Source organism: Callithrix jacchus, chromosome 11 (assembly GCF_049354715.1).
Source record: "Callithrix jacchus isolate 240 chromosome 11, calJac240_pri, whole genome shotgun sequence".
NCBI lineage: Eukaryota > Metazoa > Chordata > Mammalia > Primates > Cebidae > Callithrix > Callithrix jacchus.
Window position 1 is genome coordinate 69,690,583 of NC_133512.1, and position 26,262 is coordinate 69,716,844.

The 26,262-nt window shown below is 35.1% G+C and overlaps 1 protein-coding gene across 4 annotated transcripts in view; it reads right to left on the reverse strand.

Annotated features, from left to right (window-relative positions):
* Positions 1 to 23,740: 23,740 nt before the first annotated feature.
* The window catches only part of GNAI1 (G protein subunit alpha i1), an 85,630-nt gene continuing 83,108 nt past the window's right edge, over positions 23,741 to 26,262 (reverse strand). For all 4 annotated transcript variants that reach the window (XM_002751661.6, XM_078342094.1, XM_078342095.1 and 1 more), the window contains one exon: positions 23,741 to 25,822. In XM_002751661.6, coding sequence (XP_002751707.1) covers positions 25,632 to 25,822 — 191 coding nt within the window. In that variant the 3' untranslated portion in view covers positions 23,741 to 25,631. The remainder of the gene's footprint in view (positions 25,823 to 26,262) is intronic.

Sequence of the window (26,262 nt, forward strand, 5' to 3'; positions counted from 1 at the left end):
TGATTATTACTAATAAACAAGTGTTCTGTATTTACTCGTAACTCAAAAAGATTCCCATTAGGCAGCTGTTACCCACTTACCACTAATTGCAAACTAAAAGGTATTCTCCACAAGGGAGCCAGGGGGCAGGGTAAACTTAAGGTTTCTCAACATCACATACTTTTCTTTTTAAGTTTATTACCATAATGTTTTACTTGTAGTTGCTATTCAGAATTATTCTGTTACATTTTCAAAGTTTTGGTTGTTAAAATGGGAGAATTAAAGGTTTTATTCTATTGCTCTTTTATTGATCCTTTTATGAAATTCAACGATTTTTTACATTTGTTCATTTTCCTTATTTTTTTAAAAAAGTAATCTTTTATTAATTTATATTGAATTTATTTCTCATTAACCTTATTATAATAGTCAGGACCTACCATAACAGCCTTTGAGATGGAGATTTGAGTGCAGGAAGATTTGGGGGAATTGCTCTTAAAATCAATACCTGTGAGAAGGAAGAGATGAAAACAGGACTGGGCATCAGAAACGCTGGGTTGTTATGCAATTGCAGTAAAGTCCTTAGCAACCCACAAGGAGCTCTGAAGCTTAGCCAATCAACCCTTCAGAGTTTTGGCAAGGGGACCCAGATGACCAGTCACTGCATACTGCCTTGTCCCTAGAAGGGGCCACGACCTTGGGCCAGGTGACACTTCAAATGAGGCAATGCCTGACAACAGCTGAAGACTGAGAGTCGTTGACCAGGCAGCGCACGCAGCAACTTTCCAGGCAGCTGAGAAAATGTGTGTCACTCCTGAAGAGGGATCTGGTAGCACATCACAGCATTCACCGCACTTCATGCATTAAAGATGAGGACACTTTCACGATTATGCTTCTTCCCGTATCAATTTTACTACTTTAGGGAGACACTGCATAATTTTTGTTTTAGTTTTTGATAGATAATTTATTTTTGTTATGTAGATTTATTTCAAGAATTGTAATTTCTATGTTATTTTCTGTAATGACAGCCTATATTATTTTAGCATTATTTCCATGTTCTAATGGATTACATTCATCATGGGTCTTCTGCCCAGCAACTTCTAATTAATGAATTATATATGTGTGTGTATGCATGGATGGATGTCTTATTTAGTAGTATACACTTAATGTATTTCTTGAGTCCTTTCTCATCAGAAAACGTCTGATGCCTTGAATTATTATGACATTTTTGAGAAGGAACTTTTTTCCTCATAATTCAGCAGTATCACTCAATTGCTTTTTGTTACAAAATGCTACTGAGAAGATTCAAAAGCCAGGGGAGTCATGAAAATACACAAATAACCAACATTCCACAATCCAATATTTTAATATTTAATACTTAAGTGATCAATCACTTATATTTGTAAAACAAAAGGCTCATTATAAAATATTTGAGTAGAACTAAACTATTAAGCAAAAAGTATAAGCCCCCTTCCTCCCTTTCATGCCTCATTCCCAGATGTACCCACTTCACAGTGTAAGGTCTGTCTCTCCATATTCACTTATTAATCTCAAAGAGGTGAGTAAAACATCCATATTGTGCTGCAATGTGCTTTTCTCCCACAATGTAGCTACCCTAGGCACCCGTCCCTTCCAAAACATATCATTTTTGTTTTCATTTTAGCATTAAAAAGTTTTAAATTTTAATGTGGTCACATCTATGTTTATTATTTTGTGATTTCTTCTACCTAAGCATTTCTAAATGCTTAAACGAAAGCTAAAATGTGTTTAGATATTGCAGCATTGTAGGGTGTTTATTTCATTTGCAGAAAGCAAAGAATATTGCTTTTTTATCTCTCTAAAATATAACTAAGATAAGGGTTCAAGAGAAAATTGAAAAGAACCTAGTGCTTGAAAATCTTGTTCTGTGCTAACGTGGGCATCTGGTTACCTTGGGCTACTCAAATCAATGACAGCTTCAATGTCCTTGTTTAGTTTCATTTATAAAACTGAATCTTTTATCTCAGGACTATTCTCTGTTTTAATACCTGATTTTAAAATGGTGTGTGTACAGATGAAGGCCTGGCAGCAGTTAGTCAAGCTAACTAGAATCTTAATAATTTATTTCTTTCCACTCACTGGACACTAATTGCAAACACTATGCTTCCTGACTTACCTGCTGTTTTCCCCCATAGTTATACCTTTAACATTCATTTCTTTCTATGTCCTGAAATATTTTTTCCTATTTTCATTTTTGTCATTGCATATTAATGCATTCATTTGCCTGGTGAATGTGAGACCTCTGTATGTTCAGATTAGATTTCAGTTTTCTTTTCTATCTTGTATTCTCACTTGCCATGTTCTGCGCATACCTTTTCCCTAACATACATCTTCGGCCCTTCTTGTGATCTGTTTTTGCTTCCATTCCTATTCTCCCTAAAATAAAACTAAGATAAAGATTCAAGAGAAAGTTGAAAAAACCTTGTGCTTGAAAATCATATTAATGATTCTGATCATGTATATATATAATAATAGTTTGCAGATGTCCAGGTCTTTTGCAGGATTCTACATTTGGGTGCATTGTCAAAAGTGTAATGCCTGTCTTCATTGATCAGATTTCCTTTTGGCCTCACCGACTCTCTTGATTGGGTCTATATTACTAGTCATAATGGGCATTCTGGTCCCATCCTGATCACCTAGCTCTAAAATTGTTTTCTCTCTCTTAAGTGTCTTATCTTCTTTTTTTCATTTTCCAGATGCTCAGATTCTACTAGCCCTTTCATATTTGGAATATGGTCAGGAATTAACTAACTTCCTTAGCTTGGGATCAACTATCACAAAAACCTACCTGCAGATTTGTGCCACATTATATATTGACAACTGAACACCAATTTCCCTCTTCTAACCTCCACTCCAGCCCCAGCTGTACCCAAACATTATAACAGCTAGAATCCTGGGAACTACATGCACCAGAATCTCTACCAGGAGTTTCAGTTTGGGTTCCACTAATCAGAAACACCTGCTTGAGATTTGGAAGAAAAGAAGTAGAGGGCATTATTGTTCTTAGGCAACAATAGGCAGATTGTGGGTTTTGGCAGAGGTATTGCAGCAACTTCTAGGCTCTTTCCTGTTTTATCTGCTTCAGCCCAGCATCATCTAGCCCAATTGTTCTCAAAGTGTCATCCCTGAAACATCAGCAGCATTGCCTGGGAACTTGGGAGAGATGCAAATTCTTGACCCCAGACCTACACATTCAAAGACTCTGGAGTTAGAATCTAGCACTCTAGGTTTCACAGAGTCCCTTAGTTAATCCCAAATGCCAAAGTTGAAAATCTCTGAAACATATTCTAATATAACAGATCACGGCAGAGCTTTCAAATTGGATGAGTTAACAAAATCACCGGGAGTGATTCTGAAAATTAAAGATTTGTATATCCCACCATATATCCTCCCATAAATAAGACTCTCTAAGAAAAGGGCTTATGAATGTGTATGTTTACAAGTGATTCTGATGATTTGCCAAGGGTGGGGAGTGAGTCACATGAACTGCTCTGTGGTCTCCCAGGCTTCGTGTTTATACAACATTCCCTTTTCCTTAGAGTTGACAAAGGAAGAGAAAAAGCATCATATTTGAATAAGAAAATAACTATGAGTTGTTTGGAAAAGTGTGCTTACTCAACATAAAATCCCTTTTCAGAACTTTAAAATTCTGTAGTTCTGTGTTTCCTAAGTACTAACCAAAGATAAGTTGCCTCACAATCACTATGAGTGTCTATTCAAATTGCAAATACCTGGGTTCCATTCAGACTTATTGTATGGGATCTCTGTGCATTAACAAACACACCAGCACACAACAACTTGAAAGTCAAGAATAAACTTTTTCCTACTTTATGCTATACTTTATGAGAATGTGTCATCAGATGTGCTCTCTGTACTTTGAGCATAAATGGGGTAAAAGTACACCTACAAGCATTACTGGTGTTAGCTCTGGGCTTCACGGGTAAAATAACAGTGTGGAAGTAGATTGTAGGTTATCTCTAATTTCTCTTCCTGTTCTAAAGTGCTATGATTGAATTACTTATTTATCAACCTATAGCCACTTCCAAAAACCATAAATAATATTATACAGCTTTACTTGGGACTCCAGCTTCACTATGCATTTGTTGCATTGGCTGGAGATAAATACTTCAAGTTTATCACCATTGTTGGCATAAATAACTTAAAACATCAAAAAGTCAGTAATATCCAATAACATCCTGTTTTGTTTCAATGTCTACTTCTAGTCATAGATTTTCTCTGTTTTTTATTGTAAAAATGCAATCTTTATGTTCTATTAATGGCTAATTTGGAGTACATGTTTAAAAATTGAGGCTTTCTTTTATTGAGTTAAAATATTTCTTAAGCCATGAATAAGTAATAATGTATATACTTAGAATGAAATTAAATCTATGTTGAAAACTATCTAGTGCAATGTCTTATACTGGTACTGGTAATAAATGTTTGTTGGCTGGCAATTGAATACTCCACAAATTCTGACACAAATAACAATTCAAATACTCAACAGTATAGTTTTCCAGGGGCTTACAGAGGTTACAGGGTTTTTGTCCATAATTTTAATGTATTTTAAAATAATTTCCTATTATCCTGACATTTTGAAACTGCTCTGGATAAATTATGAGTTCTTAAGTACATGTTTTCACAATAGTGAGATTGTGGAAACAATATTGTTCCTTTCATAATGGAATTTTGGAGGATATGGGGACCATCTTATTAAAGAAGGGTGTATCAAGAAAAATTGAAGTAAAGATGAAATTCAGCAAGCATCCAAAATTGATGAAAACTTCTGATGTTGTTTAATGACAATCTGGAATGATAAGGAAATAAAAAGTATTGGTTCGTTGACTTTTCCTGTCAGTGTTTATGATGCTTCCTAAAGTTAATATATTAGTTACCTTATTTCTAGAATATTCCAGTTTGGTAAAGTATTATGAGTTAATGATAAGAAAAGGGCAAAGCCATGGCTAATGGTCATGGTCCAATAAAGCCAAGTCTATTGGCCTTGGGGCTCTCAGAACAGGATCCATCTGCTTAGCCAGATATTTTTTTCTAATTGAAGTCCGTTGGCTCTTTAAGTTCAAAATTGCAACATTTCATTTTATTTTGGGAGTTTTTCTTTTATATTCATAGTTCCTGTGGTATATTGGTATATTTTTAGAAGTAAAATCTATAGTGATCATTATGTTTTGGGGTATCGAGTGGATTTCATTTTGTTACTGCTAAAAATGATACTGGTAGAAAAATGTATGGTATGTAAAAAACATGCCAAACTTATTCTGAAAAAAAGTATTTATGGTAAATTATTCAGTATGAAAATTTCTTCCTATCCTTAAGATTTCATTCACCAATAGACACAAGAAATATCATATGTTAAGCAGAAAGAGGAATGCTAGATACTGTGGCACTTACATTCCCTAAGAGTAATTTTATTTCAAAAAGTTAAATTTATAATAATTTGTATTATAATTTACAATGATGATGTGCCACATAATGACATTTGGTCAGTGAGGGACATCCACATCAGTGATCCCATGACATTACAATGAAGTTGAAAAATTCTGTCTAGTGACCTCTTGATGATCCTGATCTTGTATGTGGGCCTAGGATAATTTGTGTTTATGTCTTAGTTTTTAACAAAAAAGTTTAAAAAGCAAAAATTAAAATTTAAAAATAGAAAAGGGCTTACAAAAATATAAAGAAAGAAGACATTGTTTCTACAACTGTACAATGTTTGTGTTTTAAGATGTGTTATTACAAAAGAGTAAAAAGTTTAAAATTAAAATGTTTATACAGTTAAAACTTATTTTATAAGCTAAGCTAAGGTTACATTATTATAGAAATAAAAATATTTTTATAAATTTAGTGTAGTCTAAGTGTACAGTTATAAAGTATACAGTAATGTACGGTAATGTCCTAAGCCTTTACATTTAGTCACCACTCATTAACTTTTTTTTTTCCTAGATGGCGTTTCACTCTTATCATCCAGGCTGGAGTGCAATGGCATGATCTCTATTCACTGCAACTTCTGCCGCTTGGGTACAAGTGATTCTCTTGCCTCAGCCTCCAGAGTAGCTGGGATTACAGGCACATGACACCATACCTGGCTAAATTTTGTATTTTTAGTATAAGAGACAGAGTTTCACCATGTTGGCCTGGCTGGTCTTAAACTCCTGGCCTAAGGTGATCCTCCTGCCTCAGCCTCCCAAAGTCCTGGGATTACAGGTATGAGCCACTGTGCCCCACCTCACTCCTTAACTTACCAGAGCAACTTCCAGTCCTATGGGCTTCATTTATAGGTTCCTTATATAGATTGTTGTGGTTTGGATCTGTGACCCCCTCAAATCTCATGTTGAATTTTAATTCCCAGAGTTAGGAAAGGAATCTAGTGAGAGGTGATTGGATCATGGGGTGATAGATTCCCCCCTCGCTGTTCTCATGAAAGTGAGCGAATTCTTATGAGATCTGGTTGTTTAAAAGCATGTAGCACTTTCCCTTTCATGTTCTTTCTCTTGCTTCAGCATGATAAGACATGCTTTCTTCTCCTTTGCCTTGTGCCATGGTTGTAAGTTTCCTGAGGCCACTCAGCCATGCTTCCTGTACAGCCTGTGGAACTGTGAACCAACTAAACCTTTTTTTTCCCATAAATTGCCCAGTCTCAGGTAGTTCTTTATGGCAGTGTGAGAACAGATCAATACACAGGGGTACCATTTTTTATCTTTATAACATATTTATACTATGCATTTTCTATGTTTAGACACACAAATACTTGCCATTGTGTTAGAATTGCAGTATTCACTATAATATTCACTACAGTATTCACTACAGTAACATGCTGTACAGGTTTGTAGTCTAGGAAAAATAAGCTATACCACATAACCTAAGTGCATAGTAGGTAATCTAGGTTTATGGAAGTATAGTCTATAATGTTTGTACAACAAAATCTCGTAACAGTACATTCCTCAGAACTTTCCCCAATTTAGCAACACATATCTGTATGTAATTTCTAAATTATAATTGATGTGATTAATTCATGCAGTTTTTTATCATAGATATTACTTTTAATGAAAACTTTGAAATGATTTGTGTGCATTTGAGAAACATGTCAGATTTGACTATGAAATCAAATTTTTCTTGGTAATATTTTGCTGTTAAAAAAGACTCTTTTATAAACCAACCAAGGTTAGTAACAAATCAGAACCACAATAATGTCACATAAAAAATAACTCATTAGCACACACTATGATGTAGTTGATTCTGACTGTGAGTTATGAGCCAGCCAGCCAGCCCCAGGTACTGGGTGTTGCCATAAGCTGTAGACTCATTTCAGAGAGAAACATAAGGCAGACATGACACTCTATTATTTATGGTGGGCAAGCTTTTGCTAAGTCATGAACAGTGGTGAATCATCAGATTATTTTGTATTTTCTCTCACTGCATATGCATCATTTTTAAAATGTGGGTTTCCTTATTTGAATCAGAATAAATTTTTTAAAAGAAATTTCAGTGTAGAAAATATTTTGAGGAAATTCTTCTAAGCTCTGTATTTACTTCTCATGTTTATAATAAAATAAAAGCATATCATATTTTCTCAATTTTGTTTCCATTTTGGTATGCAGTGCACAGGTGTGAAACTGAAGAGATTCCAAATATCTACATAAATAAAAGAATAAAATAAGAAAATATTGTTCTACTAGCAAAAAAGACGTTATGAAGTTCTTATTTCCAAAATGACTAGTGGTTCTTGGACTTGTGGTTCTGAAATCTTGGTTTCTGGGACAGTAGCAGTACCACCTGAGTGCTTGTTATAAATACATGTGCTCAGGTCCCACCCAGGCCTCCTGAAACATAAACTCTCAGAGGAGGGCCCATCGATCTGAGTTTCACAAGCCTCCCATGTCATTCTAATACCTGCTAAAGTTTGAGGAAAACTGCCTTTGACTAGGGAATTTAGATTAACAAAGCTAAAATAGGCCTGAATTTATCCGTAGACTATTGGTTCTCATTGGATCTCACTCCCACCCACTGATCCTACCTGGGGATGTTTATAAGACCCTAGACCAGATAATCAGAGTTGAACTGAATCGGAATCTTTCCCTAGTATCAGCATTTTCAAAAGCTATCTGGCTGCTGAGCAGGTAGGATAGAGAGACACTGGTATAAGCTGCACATATTTATTCCATGGATCAACTACTTACCAAGTCTTAAGCACATGCTAATGTGTGGTGATAACTTTTGCCCCTTTTTTTGTTGACCCTGCTTTCTTGCTGTTCCTCATTATTTCATTCGCTGAAGGTGCAGAGAGCCAGAAAAAGGATGAACATAAAGAAGATATTTTCATAAATCTGTTGGTACTTTTTTATTCCCACGCCCAGCTACTAGAGTGGCATTTATATGAGCTGTTCTTGTATATTCAATTTAAAAACCAGCTCACTATTCCTTGGATTATTAAACACATTTCTACTACTGATCTTCTTGCTCTGTTTTATCCCTTTTCAACCCATTCTTGACACTGTAGTCAACGTTATCTTTCTAAAATGCAAATCCGATAAGGTCCAAACTTTTTAAAAATGACTTTCAAGCACTACATAAGCTCTGTGTAATAGTCCTGCTTTATCTTTCTACTCTTCTCCTCCCTGAATCCCTTCAATGATGTAGCCATACTAAATGTTAGGTTTCTTGAACCCAGCATGTTTCTTCTCTCTTCTTATCAGCAGAACACATGTTGTTCTCTTTACTTGGAATGCCGCCTGACAGATGGTCACCTCACCATCACTCATTCATCCTTCAAGTCTTTGATATGATTTCTTCCAAGAATACTTACCTGATTATTTGAGCTTAAGATAACATTCTCTGGAAAACCCTAGAATGTTTATAGCTTGCAGTAATTACTTACTGAAATTCCCAATGAACTGGAAAATTAGAGAAGGTATTTTCATATATCTATTGTTAATTTTTCATTACTATAGCTAGCAGAGAGGTTACATGTTTTCAGTATACTTTTATTGAGTAAATGAGAGGATGAATTTAAAACAACCTAAAGACAGGTAATACAACCAAATAACAAATTAAAAAGAAGAAATGAACCAAGGAATAAAATCAATAAGGTAATAAAGGGTCAGGAGTGAAATTGTACACTAAATGTGCTATGATAGACATAGGGCCCAGATAAACTGATCTCCCAGGTAAATGTCCTTTTTCTTACACCATCCTAACACTTTAATGACTTTCTTTCCATCTTACATTAAGTAACTGTTTTCTGGCAAAACATTTGAGATGCAATTGACTCATTAAAAATAGAATCTACATCTCCTAATTTATCAGTACTTCTCATACTGTGTTCCTCAAGCACTAAATGTACAAGATGTTAATACATATTTCATATAAATTTGTTTCTCTGGTGGAGTAAGAGTGTGAGGTGCTGTGTTAAATTAAGTAGCTTTCTTTAATGCAGTCTTTCCTATTCAGAATCTTTATTAGGGTAATGTGCTTTGTAAATCCCCCAAAGGGAGAAATAGTAAACATTTCTTTGGAAATATTTTGAGATACATCTTGCAGAATTAATTGTCAGTGAAACAGTTTGAAAAGCATTAGTTTAAATGAATCAGTAAATACATCACTCCAAGAAAGTTGAGGAAAATCATGGGGAGTGTTGCAGGGAGCTTTTCCCTATCTCGCAGGTAATTAACTGGTCAGAATTCTCTTCTGAACTATGTGAACTTTGTGAGCTTAAAAAAGTTATATATAAAATGAGTGACCAATTTATACGCCTTTAAGACTATTTTTAAAGTATTTATTAAAAAGTATGTATTGAACACATACAGTATGCCATAATGCATGTATAAGGTATGGCTCTTTTGATAACTACATATTCTTGTTGAACATACAATCACTGTGCTGGATTGAGTGTTCTGAATTGTAAAGACTATAAATGCCTAAGTGTTCAGGGAAACTGTATAGCAATGTCAGCTGAAATAAACAATGGAAAAGTTAAAGATACAGGAGGAATCTAAATGGGCCCTGGGAAAATAATATGAAGACTCCAGTGGATGTGGTGGATACATGTGTCTGTGTGTACTCACATGCACGCATGCATGCATGTTTCATTCATCACGATTTCCATGGGGAAATGTTCCTTTTCCATCTGATGTGATTCTGAGGGAGCCTATCAATTACATCGTTCTACCATCGCTAGCCACAGGGTTCTGCCCGAGACCCAGCCTAGCTTATCATAGTAACTTACCTTCCTTATCAGCAAGGGTGATAGTCCAAAGGCTAGATATATGACCCCAGAAATACCTGTCTGAGTCCCTCATGAGATTAGCTAGAAACTGGGAAACAGAGAGATTCTTTTTCTCTTGGTTAGTAAGTTACAGAGAATAATAACTTGAGGCTGACAGGAACCATTTTTCTCACCACGTGGGAAAAAAGCTTGCATAAGAATGAAGCCATCACACAGAGAAAAGCAGAGCCAAGAGTCATAGAAAAACAGTTTGAATGACAGCTTTGTTAGAAACTCTAGATCACAATGTGCTCAAAGTCTACCCCATGCTCAGACTTGCCAGTTATAGGAGTCAATACTTGCTTATTTAAGCTGTCTTGAATTTGTGTTTGGTTTCTTTTACAAAGAGGGTGTTGACTAATGGATAGCCACCCCATTTTTCACAGAAAGGAGCCGGGAGATGATGGAGCCATTGACAGAAGTTTTCTTCAGGGACCTGGAGAGCAGATGAGACAGGAGTGGTACTAGAAATTCAGAAAGAGGTGATTGGTATTCAGGTGAGTCATAGACTTGCAGAATTATTAGGACTTCCAGCAAAGTTATCAGTGACAGTTTATGTCCAGTCTATGTAATATAAACTGGACATAAACTGGGAAGAACGGCAATAAATCCCCAGGAATGCCACATGGATCATGGTCAACTGTTGGACGAAAGGGGTTTGGAAATGAAGTTTGACCTCTAGGTGCTTCCTTGGAATCATGAAGGGTAAGACCAATGAGAAACATTTCATAATTCACAAGAAGATGTTGGGAATATTCACAAAAGGGAGGTCCTTACATCTATTACAATTTTTATAAGAAAGGTTGTCGATTGTTGTAGCTATTGTGATTTAAGGAACAGTTGTTAAGTATAACTTCAGACTACTTATATTATAGAAGAAGTGAGAAGGTCCTCCCAAAGAAAGGAAAATATTGACAATAAATCTTGGCATATTCACAAGGCTTTGATACCAAACTGATGAGACAAGATGAAATTTTGGAGGGAGTTGTGAGAAACACAACTGGCTAGTTATGAAAGGGTTGGGTTAGGGTACAGTTTATCAGAGAAGTTTAAATTGGATTTAGGATGAATGAAACACGAAGCAGACAGAGGGTTTCTGTATCACCTAATGTGAACTTAGCAGCACATGTTTAATTTGTTTGCAGCATAAATACAATACATTTCAAATTTTTCAGATAGTCACTTAAGCTTTCAAGTTTCCTTCCTTATACCACATGAGATTCTCTATTTCCCTTTTTGAGATTGCCCCCTTTACTCCCACCCCGCAGTGAAATGTCCAAAAACCAAGGGGCTAACTCAATATACATAAAGGGAGATTAGTTCTGTTTCCAAATACCAAACAGTAAAAGGGAACTGTAAAGTTAGAAGAGTCCCATCCACCATGGATTTGATCATGTGCATCTCACATAGTCAGAGGTTTTTCCCCTCTTGCAGGGATGCCCTTGCTAGTCCAGATATCTGCACAAGATGGAGTGGTGGCCATCTTTCAGCTTCAAAGATAGATTTTAGGCAAATATTTCTGTTCTCAAACATTGTTTCCTAAGACAGGACACCATACAGACTGGCTGGGGCTGAACTCATGCTGACTCACAGAGACGGAGTACAGATGTGTTTTTAGAGGATATGCTCAAAATTTCACAAGCTGTCTCCTAGCAGCTGGTGCAAACTTTGCTGCCCTGCTGCAAATTGGATATGACTTTAAAAATACCAAGTGTTCTTGAGTATAGTAATAAACAGCAAGTTTTATAAAATGTGGGTAGGAAAATAAATTGCTATGCCTACCCTGAAAAGTAATTTCACATCTAGCCAAGTTCAAGATAATAGGTATGTTTGTATCCAATAATTCCATTCCCCAAGTATATGCTCCAGTTGGGTGGATTCACAGCAGTACTGACCAAAGAAGGGGAAATAATCAAAATGTCCAACAATAGAATATTACCAAATAAATTATGACATAACCATACAATGGATTAAAATTTACCAGTGGAAGTATATGAACAGCAAGGCACACCAACATGGATAAATCTCACAATGTTGAACAATAAGAAAAGCAAGTTGTAGGGGACACCTACCATTGGAGGTCATATATCTAAAGTTCAAACATGAAAAATAGGGCTGGGAACAGGGGCCCACACCTATAATCCCAGCACTTTGGGAGGCCAAGGTGGGTGGATCACCTGAGGTCAGGAATTCAAGACCAGCCTGGCCAACATGGTGAAACCTTGTCTCTAACAAAACACAAAAATTAGCCAGGCATGGTGGCACATGCTGGTAGTCCCAGCTACTCAGGAGGCTGAGGCAGGAGAATTACTTGAACTTGGGAGGCAGAGGTTGCCATGAGCTGAGATTGCACCAGTGCGCTCCAGCCTGGATGACAGAGAAAGACACGGACAAAAAAAAGAAAAAGAAAAAAAGAAAGAAAAGAAAGAAAGAAAGAAGAAAGAGAGAGAGAGAGAGAAAGAAGATAAAAGAAAAATATATAAAGGGTACATACCTGATAAATTTTAAAAACCCACAAGGGAATGATGAACACAAACTTCAGGATCTTGCTTCCTGCTGTAGGGGATACAGAGAGCTGTGATCACAGACAGACACATGGTGGACTCCAGATATTGTAACCTTATATATCATAGAGAACACAAGTGTTTGCTTTTTTTCTTCTTTAAGGCATACATACATATAGTACCTCTATTCCATACATATATATAAATATATATATATATAATATACGCACATATCTTACATATTATGTGTTCTGCATACCCATTCACAAACACATATACAATTTCAAAAACAATTTCTATAAAGACTCACTGAAGTGGGGTTAGTTATATAAGTGCAAGTCCATAATTTTCCATGGATCTCCCTTAACTCCCTGGCTCACAAAACTCTAGAGGGGTTAAGACTCATTTGGATAAGAATCCAAGAAGCTTTCTGAGAGGAAGGACCAAAATACCAACTCTTTCTTAGCTGTTCTCTGCAAACCACAGACATCTATGACCATATCCTTAAACACTGGATAGCTTCCTCCTGAAAAAGCCTTCCTGTGGGTGACAACCACCCACCCCTTCTTCCAGCAGTTTGACTAAGTCTCTCCTCTCTCTGCAACCCTGGCTCCAGAGTACAGCCTCTTGTTCACCCATCTGTATTTATTGAACATTTCTACTCTTTCATCTTTTTTTCTCTCTTCTTTTCTTCACCTACTTTTCTATTTTTTCCATTCATTCTCTACTCGCCAAGTTCTCAAAGCTCCAAATAATAGAATGGCGTGGGAAGAGGAGAAAAATGCAGGAAGCACATCAAAACTATTCTAAGCATACTCATTGTGTCCTTGTTGGTATTTGGAGGGCAGGGGGAGTTGAAGTTTCCTTATGAAATAAATATAGCCAATGAAACAATTTTCTTTTTCCGCAGCAAGATGTAGAGAACTTTATAGTATGTTGTTTGTTTACAAATTTGTTTGATGAAACAATTTCCCTGTTCTCCAATACTCATCTTGGATAATACTACGTTCAGTGGAAAAAATATGGGAAATGCTGAGTTTGAATTACCACCAAGAATGTTCTTCAAAGTATAAGAAGAAGAAATTATCCTTCTTTCTACAATTATACTTCTTTCTACTTAGTTGCAAAACATTTTTATTGAATTCTCCCACTTTCTACAATGAATTCTAGGTTCACATGGATATCAAATTCTTTATAGTAAATACTACAGCTATAAGTGAGTACTCACTCAAAATAATCATCTTTTAAAACATTTTACATCTTGCTTCCTGCTTGAAAATTTAATGACTGCCTGTTCTATTAACAGATACTATCTTAGTGTATGGGACAAAATTGTGAACATTAAAGACATAATTACTGCCCTCATGGAGCTTATAGGTAACAAAAAATATTGTCAGAAATTAATCACCACTCTACTGCATGTAATTATTATAATAGTAACATTAAAAACATAATTCTTACAAATTAAATGGAGTTTTTAGCCCCAACTTTTATTTACCCAAATTATTACATCTCTATTCAAGTTAAAGGCTAGATTGGTTACCTGGGTATTTATTGTTTGATTTACCCATTATAAAAAAAAAATTGGGTAGGGAAGAAAAAGCCATCACATAATGAAAAATTCATTCAGAACCTTTGATTTAGTCTCTGCTCAGTCAGTCCTTTACTATAAATAGGAGTACACAGCCCTAACAAAGACGGCAACATCTTTGCCCAACCAAGTTTTATTATTCTATTTGCATTGCGTCGTCTGATGTTCAGTGCAAATGTAATTCAAATGAACTATTAGTGAAATTAGAAATATTGGGAATATATTGTTAATGTAATTGATGAAAGTAATATTGGAGAAATTCTGTGATCAAAGCCCATAAAAAATGAAGACGTTGAATGAGAATTGTTAAAAAATAAAGAATAGTTATAAGAATGATAACAAAATTATTCAGAAGTGAATTATTTTATTTTTATTTTTTTTGAGACGGAGTTTCACTCTTGTTACCCAGGTTAGAGTGCAATGGCACGATCTTGGCTCACTGCAACCTCTGCCTCCTTGGTTCAGGCAATTCTCCTGCCTCAGCCTCCCAAGTAGCTGGGATTACAGGCACGTGCCACCATGCCCAGCTAATTTTTTGTATTTTTAGTAGAGACGGGGTTTCACCATGTTGACCAGGATGGTTTCGATCTCTTAACCTCGTGATCCACCCGCCTTGGCCTCCCCAAGTGCTGGGATTACAGGCTTGAGCCACCGTGCCCGGAAGTGAATTATTAAGAGAGGTCCTTGAAAATCCTGGAAAGCCCTCAAATGTATTTTCAGAAATAACTCTTTATGATCATTCTATGAAGGCCAAATACGAAGGCAGTCATGCTGTATCATTTTTGAAAAATACCATACTAAAAGAATCAACTTACTTTACCGTTTGTTCAACAAATCAGAGCACAATTGAAATTGTAATTTAAATTTTGTTAAGCACAAAGAGCATGTTTTTAGAATGTTACACTTCATTTGTCAAAAAATGAACCAGTCAACCTTATTTACTATTATTTATTGTGAATTTCTCTTCCTATTTTAAGGTGGCTTACTTTAAACCCCTTTCCATTACCGATTGCTCTCAGATAATGAGGACTTCCTGTACTGATATTCTCCTAAACATATATCTAAAAACTCATGTTAAAGTTTGGAGCCCTGTTTTCTCAATGAGTTCCTGAATCTGGTTTTGAAAACTGCAGTTAGCTGACAGCCCTGTGCCTGAGACTGTTAAAACATTGAACCTTTCATCTTTAATAGGATGACATTTGACTTTAAGTACTATCCTGTTGATACTAGGAATATGAGTCTCTGTGGTAGGCTGAATAACACACTGCCCCTACCGAAAGGTGTCTATATTCTAATTCCTGAAACCTGTGGACATGTTACTTTATAAGGTGAAAGGGATTTTACAGATGTGATTAAATTAAAGCTCTTAAATTGCAGATTATCCCAGATTACCCAGATGAGCCCAGTGCAATCAAAAAGGTCCTTATAGGAGAGAGGCATATAGAGAAAATGTAAGGACAGATGCAGAGATCAGAGGCAAGAGGCTAGGCTTTGGGTTTTGAAGACAGTGGAAGGGGTTATCAGCCAGGGAATGTGAACAGCCTCTAGAAAGAGGAAAAGGCAAGGAAACAGATTCTCCCTTAGAGCTTCCAGATGATGTACAGTCCCATGGACCCATTTTAGACTTTTAACCTCCAGAATTTAAGTGAGTAAGTTTATATTGCTTTAAACCACTAATTTTGCAGTAAATTGTTACAACGGGAATAAAAGGCTAATATAGTCTTGTTTGGAATTTTTTCCACTTTGCTGAAAACTAAAGGAAAATGTAGTTTTCACCCTTCTAGCCCCCCACCTTCATAAAGAGCCCGGGAACAGACCGAGAAATGACCTTCCCTCTCTATCCCTGTTTCTTTTATGGGTCAATTCAATAGTCCTGTCCTTCATGGGGGCTGAAGTCTGTCCTCTGACCTCTCATATCAGGTTGCTCTTATTTACAGGACCATAGATCCATTCTGACACTGCTATGGCATGAAGTTAATAATCATGCTGTGACAACAGGGATAAACTGAAACTCTGCTGGAAGAGGTGGTCACCATACCCATTTTGTTTTGCCTTAAATTACAATTAGTTATAGAAATGTCTATCTCCGGTTTCTCTTTCTCTGTATTCTGAGTAATATATTCATCGTCATTACCACCACCATTATCATGAAAATTATAATATTTAAAAGTTCCATCACATTTACCTTGTGTCTGGCACCCATCATGCACCTTACATTAATAACTCATGAGTCCTTGCAACAACTACAGGAGGACAGCACTAATGTTATCCTCATTTTATAGAGAACTTATTGAGATATAGAAAGGCCAGGTAACTTATTCAAGGTCACGTAATTGCAGGCGGCAGGGCCAGGATTCAGTTTTAGACAGTGTGGCCTCATCAATACTATTCCTGGCTTGTGTCCCTAAATAGGACTTTTCACAGCGAAGGTGCTAAGTTGTCATTTGAAAAGTAAATGACACCAGTGTCAACACACTTACACTCCTATCCCTAAATTCTAGTGGAAAAACAGTTTGGAATACAAATAATCATGTCAGTATAATAGTTTTTGTTCTGTCCAAACCTTTGTGGCAAAATTTTTAAAAACCTATCCACACCAAATGTTTTCCTTAGTCTTTTCAGCCCTAAAAGCATTACATTGATTTGGTGAAATGAGTTATTAGAAGAAACACATACATTTTTAAAGTTGCCTTTTCATTAGAACTTCACCACAATGTCTGTTAAGTGGAGCTAGCAGCTGTATTTTCCTTAACAGATTAAATGCTTCCAAACTGTCCTTGACAGTAGCTAAACACAAAGGGCATTTTTGCCAAAGGTTCATGGAAAAGAGAGATAACACTTAATTAGAAAAGATGAAACATTTATGACTTAAGTGAACTCCTTTGCTAACTTTGAGGTCAGTCATGTTTAAAACAGCCCAGGCCTGAGATTGCCAGCCAAGTATGTGGTGTTCTGCTACTGAATAAACAGAATAACCATTGATTTTGATTATCCCCAAACTTATGCCAAGAAAAATCACAGTCCTAAAAAATAAACTTGGATTCTAAGAAATTAGGTAGCAGGATTGATGTTGCTTTTCTTCCATGGAAAGCTCTGCTTTCCATGTGAATCATAATTCATTTAAATAAAGATAAGTTCATTTGTCTAACTTAATACAAGTTAAAAAATAGGTAGAATTACCTGAATGATGTATATAAATATGAACATGATGAGGTGATAAAAAACTGATTTTTTTCAAACGTTGGGTTTTTTATTAAAAATAATACGGACATAAATTTATTTTTTAAATGTCTTTATTGGATATATAATTGTTTAACCAAATGACGAGTTGATATAAAATCTAATCTTTTTCTTCCTCATAATTGTTAGAGGGACTTAAATCAGGTTTAATCATTCAGGTACTTCCAAACTTAAAACAAAAATGAGATATTTTTCTAAAATATGTGTCTGAACAATTTCAACTAATTATCAATGTATTCCCATATTCCAATATAGTAAACTTTTATTTGATGCACACTGTACCAAAAAGAAAATCATTCTCACGGATGTGTGTGTGTGTGTGTGTGTGTGTGTGTGTGTATACATTCTAAGGACAAGGATAGCTAAAACCTGCACATAAATATAGTTTTTCTCTGACTGATCCCATTAAACGAATGAATTCAAATCTTGCGGTAAGTTTGAGAATCTAGTAAACTTCAATTACACAGATTAGTAGATATGATTTTATTGACCTTTAAAGAGCAACCCATTTGCAGTCTTCTGTTCTTATCAAAAAACAAAATATGTATGTAAGGCCTTGGAATATTTGGAATATTTGATCTCTGTCCTGATTTAAGTCCTGCAGATAGCAAATTCCTGTCCTTCTTCTCCACACTCCAGGGAGCTACTCTTTCCAAAATAAGTTCGGAAGCTTTTTTAATGCATGACTATGCTCAGCCCAGTACTGTGGGAGGTGTGGAGAAAGAAAGGAATTTGGCTGAGGAATTGAAACATATTAAAAAACACAGCACAACACAATAACAACATATAAAAAAACACTAATCTTTTGATTTGGCTGCAGAATGTTAAAGAGATGGGTCTGTAAACTGGGATTTAATAATTTTCCAGTATCTTCATGGGTCAACTCCCACACCATGTATTTGTAACTAAAAATAAAGAGAACTGCTAATTTCAAAGCCCTGTTTTAGAGTATAGATCTTAAAATGTGTATGTCTCTTTTTTATTATAGCTGACATATTTAAAGTGAAAATGAGATGGGTTTTCCCCCCACAGGAAAGGCTATATTACACCAAACGATAGCATTTAAAACTGAAATAGTCCAAGTCTTCACTGAGGCCCACCATTTTCCAAGAAAGTCACTGAAAGTGTGATTTATTCAAGACACCAAGACCCAGATCTTCCACATTCAAATTTTAGCATTCTACCCTTTTTTTTTTTTGTATGTTCTTCTCTAAAACTTGGGAACTTTACCACAGAATGCAAATAGAGTTGTTGTGGAAGAAAAAAAAAAAAAAGCATTTCACTTCCCAAATACAAATATAATGAATGCAAAGACATTTCCAGTAATCACATTAAAAACGTGAAAATAGAATTTTAAAATTTTATACAATTTAACCCAATATACCAAAAATCAGTTCAACATGTACAATTTTTTGTTTTTTATATATGAACTCTTGATTTTGACACTAATAGGGCAACTCACTTTGGACTAGCTACATTTCAAGTGCTCTATATTCACACCTGGGTAGTGTCCGTACAGTTCCTATGTTTGTAAAACAGACGGTTAACACATCTATAGAGCTCTTTACTTCTTTACTGCACTGGCTCTTCATAGCCATTGACATGCTAATGTGCATCATGCATACTTACCAACATCTGTTCAGGCAATACCGCTGGACATGCTGCACTACACCATGTGGCACCCTTGGGGAAAACTTCTTTATGCCATTGGATTTTGAAGATATGGCTAACAACTGACACTGGATTTTGAAGATACACCTAGCAAACGACTTAACTCTAGATTTTAGTCCCAGTTCTGCCACTTCCTTGGTAGCCAACTCTTAAATTTGTTTCCTTATATAGAAAATGGAAATTTTTACCAATATTGCAGGACTGCTCTGACGATTAAATGAGAGCATTAGTAAAGCACCCAGAAATTATCTGGTACACCATAGGCACTCAATAAATTATGTATGCATTTTCTCTCTATGCTTATGCTATTAGAAGGAACAATGTATCTCTAACTTATTTTAAATAATGTAGGAGTTCGTGGTTTTCAGTAAATCCTACTATGTTAGTAAGTTTTTCAAGATCTTGATTTAGAACTATTGTTTAAATCTGCATCTAGAAGCTTTAAATGTAGGAGGATCAGAGGTGGGGCTCTCAGAAAGAAGAAAGCACACTTTATACTGGCTTTCCTTATGCCAGCTTCATATTGAAGCTTTCCATTGCAGCTTCAGCCAGAAAAAAATGCTTTCTTAGATTAGGCAAGATTCCTTAAAAAAAAAAAAAAAAAGATTCATAGTTAAAATCTGTAACTTACTATATTAAGGAATTTAAGAATGGTGTAAAATGTGTTCTGAAGTCTGCAAAAAAGTTCTACTTATTACAGGTAAATTTTCTTGTGACATAGATTGCTAGGACAATATTGGTCACTTAAAATGGAAAGGTAATTACTTACATTTGTAAACAGGAAAACATACATTATACTAAAATGCAATGCTGCAAAGTGAGTCCTATACAAATTATATTAATGAATTTGCTGCTGGGATAGGCTGCATTCCACAAGCTACAAAGTGATACCTCAGTACTATTTAATAGAAGTTAAACATAGAGTTGTTTAGAAGTAGCTTTGTCTTACTTCACTGTTGATTTTCAAAAGTGAAGGAAGGATCAAAGTTAAAACTCTGTGAAGTTTCTACGGAACATAATTAAAATTCAAGAGTGCATGACAGGAAATCCAAGGTAATATCCAATCTTCACAGTGGTTTATTTTGAAGACTAGCTTTACACTGAAACTGTACATTTATCAATTTAGTAAAAAATAACTGCAAAATTACACAGAAAATCCTGGTAAAAGAAAGAATACAGTGTGTTTGCACAGAAACAGAATCATAAGAATCCCTCCGTAGACACTACAGTTGGAAAGGAATTTCTGTGGCCCTTAGGCTCTCAAAAGTCTTACTCTATGTACAGATACATAATCCCCAACATATGATGGTCGAATTTAACCATTTTTCAACTTGACATTGGTGTGAAACTGGTATGCACTCAGTTAGAAACCATACTTCAAGTACCCATGCAATTAGTCCGTTTTTCACTTTCAGTACAGTATCCAAGAACATTACATGAGATATCCTTTACTGTAAAATAGGCTTTGTGCTATTTTGTCCAACTGTGTACTAATGTTCTGAGCATCTTTAAGGCAGGCTAGGCTAAACTGCAACGTTTGGTAGATTAGGTCTATTAAATGCATTTTCAGTGTAAGGTATTTTCAATTTATAGTAGGTTTTTCAGGACACAACCCATGCTAAGTCAAGGAGCACCTGTACTTTCTTCTAGGTGACACCTTTTATTAAAAGTGGCATTCTTATCATCTGTTAAAAGTCTCTGCCTAGTCTTCTATGCATGTTTTCCTCAAATTTTCTTTTTTAATCAATTAAAAATATTTTAAATGTGAAGAACTAGCTTCCATCAATGACAGTGTTTCCATCCACTTTATGGATGGAGACCTAGGAAGATGAGCAGTAAAATCAAATATGCTGGAAATATTTGACCTTATACACAGTACTCAGGAAGATTTATTACATGATGGGACTGTTCAGTTGAGGCCTCATCAGCTCTGGCTTGGACAATTGCAGCTGGTTCTTTTCTGTGCATATTTGGGTGTCTCCAGCCTCTAGACTTGATGAAATGTGAAATTTCATAACTTTTAATGTAACTACAAAATCCAAGTAATTAAAGAGAAATCATAACAGACACCAAAGCTAACAGTTACTGGTTAAGAAAAAAAAATGCCTGGGAAACAGGCCAGTGGGATTGTGGAATGTAAACCTCTTTATATAAATGCATTTCAACTGTTAAGATAGCGTTTTGCAAAGAACTAAAAAAAGACAATATTCCAACCTTTAACATTAAAATATCAACTCTCCCATATTATTGATTATATTAAAATGACAGAAAAGTATCCTCCAAGGTGATTAAAGAGATTGCATTGTTTTCTCATTCATTTTCTAGTATCAATATCAATGTGAGACACTTAGTTTTCATTATGAAAATAAATTATGAGTTTTGTTTTTGAGGCTTTTCATTCAAAGCCTGTATCAATAACTATTTGTTAAGCACTGACTGTGATTTTAAAGGCACCATAAAACTATTCTTCACAATCAAATTTATTGAGGGCTTATACATTCCACACTCCCTTCTAGGTACTTAACATATACTTTGAACTTACTTAATAGTGACAATAACCATTAAGATTAGTGGTTGGATTATTTAATCCTAATTTTTTTTTCAGATGCTATAAATGGAGGCAGAGCAAAATTAAATTATTAGCCCAGGTTTTCCCAGTTAATAAGATATTGAGCCAGGATTTGAAGCCAGACTGGGTACCAAAGCCTAGGATTTTCACCATCATGTTCTACTAACATAACACACTAAGTAATGACGTTGCTACCATCTATAATAATGATTATTTGTCAACTAAATTCAGTTACACAAGGAAGTTCTGCAAACAACCAATGATATAAAAAAGTCATAACTGTTCATGCTCTTAAGTAGCTTCAAATCTAAGAAGTAAAAAATAGCTTTGATGAAAGATATTAGTAAGTATCTTCAGAGAAACTCAGAAGGGCAGAGTGGGGATAGGTAAAAGACTAATTATACATTTTCTGGAAATAAGGTAGCATCTTTGGGGTCCTTGGATAGACATGGAGTCAGAAGCCCTAGGTTTAAAACCTGATCTGGTCTTGCTCAAGTTAATTAACCTTTTTGAGCCTTTCCTTATCTAGCTAGTTATTGTCAGTATTCAATGAGAACGTATGCATTTTAATCAGTACTTTTTCAGTAACAAACTGAACTTGATTGAACTAGATCAAGCACAAAAGCAGACTTTTAGAAGGGTACTGAAATGAATGAAGGGAATTTAGAAACCACAAATGCTTTAGTGACTTTAAGAATGGCAACTGGGATGATGATTGGTTCACCTGTCCAGTGCTGCAGTACTTGGATTGGTCAGGTCCGAGCCTATAGACAGAGTGAGAAATGTGATTGGCAGCTCTACCAGAACCATGTAGTTCCCAAAAGAGTACCCTGAAGAACAGATAGCAGAGGAGTCTAAAAGAGATATCATAAACAGATTTAAAAGTGCCAATGAATTTTACACAGACTTTTAAAAGTGGGCTAATAAAAATAATACTGACAGACACAAATGAACACTTCCCACAGTCTAGGCACTGCTATAAGCATATCACATGTAGTATGTAATATAGTACTTGGAAGAAAGCACAGGCTATGCACAGGACACTATTTGAATAAAGTGTAGAAAGGAATGGGAAGTAGTGAAGAGACCACAGGTGATGGCATTAAATGGGAGGCTAACTTATGTTTAATTTTATTGACAAATCAGAGCCAATGCAGATCAAGGCACAGAAGGCGATAGGGCCACAGTTCTATGTTGGGATAGCTAACCTGGGTTTTTTGAGAAGAGAGAAATGGGAGATGAGGAATTTAATTAATAAACCCTTTCAAGAAGAAGTTTAGCAAAGACTGGAATTCAGTACGTAGTAACAGGAATAGGAAGGTAAACAAACAAAAAACAGATGTAAGGCATTGTAGAACTGTCAGTAAATTGAAATGGAGATGAGGAATTGGAAGAGTTCTACCTAATGCATGTGGGGCTTAAAACCTACATGTCAGGTTCATAGGTGCAGCAAACCACTATGGCACATGTATACCTATGTAACAAACCTGCACGTTCTGCACATGTATCCCAGAACTTAAAGTAAATTAAAAAAAAAAAGTTCCAAATGGCTAAAAAGTTCCTCAATGAAGGAATAAATAATGATGGTACTTAGTAGGTAAAATGGCAAAGTCAAGGGTGAGAACTAGTTTAAGGGGAGAATGATGATAAATTTAGTTTTGAATATAATGAGTTAAAGCAGGGAATGAATTCTCAGAAAGGGATATCAAGCAGGCAATTCCAAATGTGGCATCACATCTCATAACTTGTAGCAGGGAAAACTGGAGCTTCTGGAGTGGCTGAAGTTGTAAACAGAGCATAGAAAAAGAAGAAATGAAGATAAAACAGACTGATACTTAAATTCCAATCAAAAATGTACTTAGCCAATAGGTCTGTAAAATTTTAAAAATTTAAATTTATTAGGATTAGTTAACACAATTACACAGAATAAAGTTCAGGATTTCATTAACGATGGTCACCAATATGTGCTTCTTTGTGGCTTTTTAACCCATATTTCTCATGATTCAAATTTATTCATATTATAGTTGAATTTCATACATAGTTTCACAATGGATATTACAGGTCCATCAGTAAAATTAATGAAAACATATCTTTCATGAAAGGCACATAAAGAATCTAAGCTAACACATTTAAGGAACTTTGACAACTTTGAATTTCTTTACATTACAAAGGAGAAAATCCTTCAAATGAAACAGATATGACTATAGTTTATGGTTACATACATACACACACATACTTTAACAAATATACTTCAACCCAGTGACAACACATAACTTAGAAACTACTTACCAACAACGTGTACTGAAAGACTAACTTTTTCCAAGATGAGTGAAAAAAGGGAGGTTGGGTGGGGAGTGCTGTTCATTTCGCTGAAACAAGGTCACAGAGATGATACATCATGAATAATCAAAAGAAAATTATTCTATTAAAGCTCAATATCTAGCTGATATGTAACACTTATTTGAGCATACATATAGTCACTGACTTATTAAATACTATTACTCATTTTCTAAGTGTAATTGTCCATTTCATTCTCAGAAATGACAGTATAATTGAAAAAGAAATAAAAACTCAAGCAAGTGGAGAAATTTGAAAATCTAAGGGAAAAATTAATTTTAACATAGTGTGATAATTACATTTGAAACTAGTTATATGTATGAATTTAAATATTGCATTACATTAGCAATAGAGTATTCAAAGATCCTTCTTATTATCTTCTAAACAGGAACTATTATGTATGCTAGGTACAAGAGACTCCTCAAGGGAAATACACAAATGAATGTCTCAAAATTCATTATGCCGACAGGTTTTTTTACCCACAAAAATGCTCTTAGGATCCCTCCAAACTTAGTTAAAAACAAAAATGTAGTTATTTAAAGTGTATAAAAATTAATATGACATCACCTTTGAGGCGACGCATTAATATCAGCCAAATATTAAAATTCAGAGTGAAGAAAAGTTAATAAAAACTAAGGGTTTACAGTAAGTCTAAGAGAGTCTATCCTCAAAAATCTGAAATTTTAGTTTTTCAAACCAAATCTAATGTGGAATCTAATGTAAAATTAAATTATTTTATTTTCTTAAAGTAGGAAAAATCAAAATGCATACAATGTTTAAATAATTGATCCAAGGCATGTATATTCATCTTAAGAACATTTCAATAAAACACATAGAGTTTAAAGAACAAATCATGTTATTAAAATAGTCTGTGCAATGTTTGTACAAATAACATTTTTATTAATACAAGTATACATATAATCAAGATAATTTTCCTGTAATGTTTCCTAATATTAATTACTGTACTTAAAAATTTACAGGACATGAACATAAATAAAGCTGCTTAAAACTGGCAAACATAGTAATAGTTTGTCATTCAGTACAAGGAATATTTATGTTTTTTCCAAAGCCATCACCCTAGAATCCTAAGTTGCCACTCTTATAACCTAAAAATAATATCAAAAACTAAAATCATAAATACATGTATACATACATTTGCATATTTACACTTATGCAGAAATCATCAATATACTAGAGCCCAGCTTTAACACTGTCCTTCAGTTTCACACTGCAGGACCATCTGTCACATTTAAGAAAGGTCCTTCTGTTACTTTCAGTTAAAAAAACAAAAACAGAACAACTTTGGTCAGGTCCCAGATGCATTTGCCTTATATTACATTCTGTGTTGCTGCAAGACTCTAGTCTACAGAGATCCATATATAAGTACTCATTTGGTTTGAAAATGCATTTTACCATTAACTGCAAAACTTAGAAGAGACCACAATCTTTTAGATTATTTTTTATGATGACATCTGTTACAGCATCAAAAACAAACTGCACATTCTTAGTATCTGTGGCACATGTGAAGTGGGTGTAAATTTCCTTTGTGTCCTTTCTTTTATTGAGGTCTTCAAACTGACATTGAATATATGCAGCTGCCTCTTCATATGTGTTTGATCCTGAGATAGAAAAAGGATACATAATGCAAAAAGCTAAAATAACAAGTATACTGCTTAAAATATTGAATTCAGTTTCATACATATCAAACTGAAGTCAGTTTCATATACTTTCATTCATGGACTCCTTAACTGTACTTTCCCTTCTAGAATGGGAGAGACTATTCTAAATGAAAAATACTCCATGTTAATTACCTTTAATGACTGTAAGTTATCCCTAAATTTAAACAAAAAATTTCCTCTACATGGCATTTCATGTTCATCATGATCTTTGTTCCTGCCTCGATCTCCAAATGCCAGATCTTTTTCCCTCTTACCCTTTGTTCTCTACACCCCAATTCAGCTGCTTGATGACAGCATGCTATTTCAGTTTTGGCCCAATGGTAGATCAAGAAATGTTGGCTGAATGCTGATCAGTATTTTTACCTCCCTTCTCTCTCTAT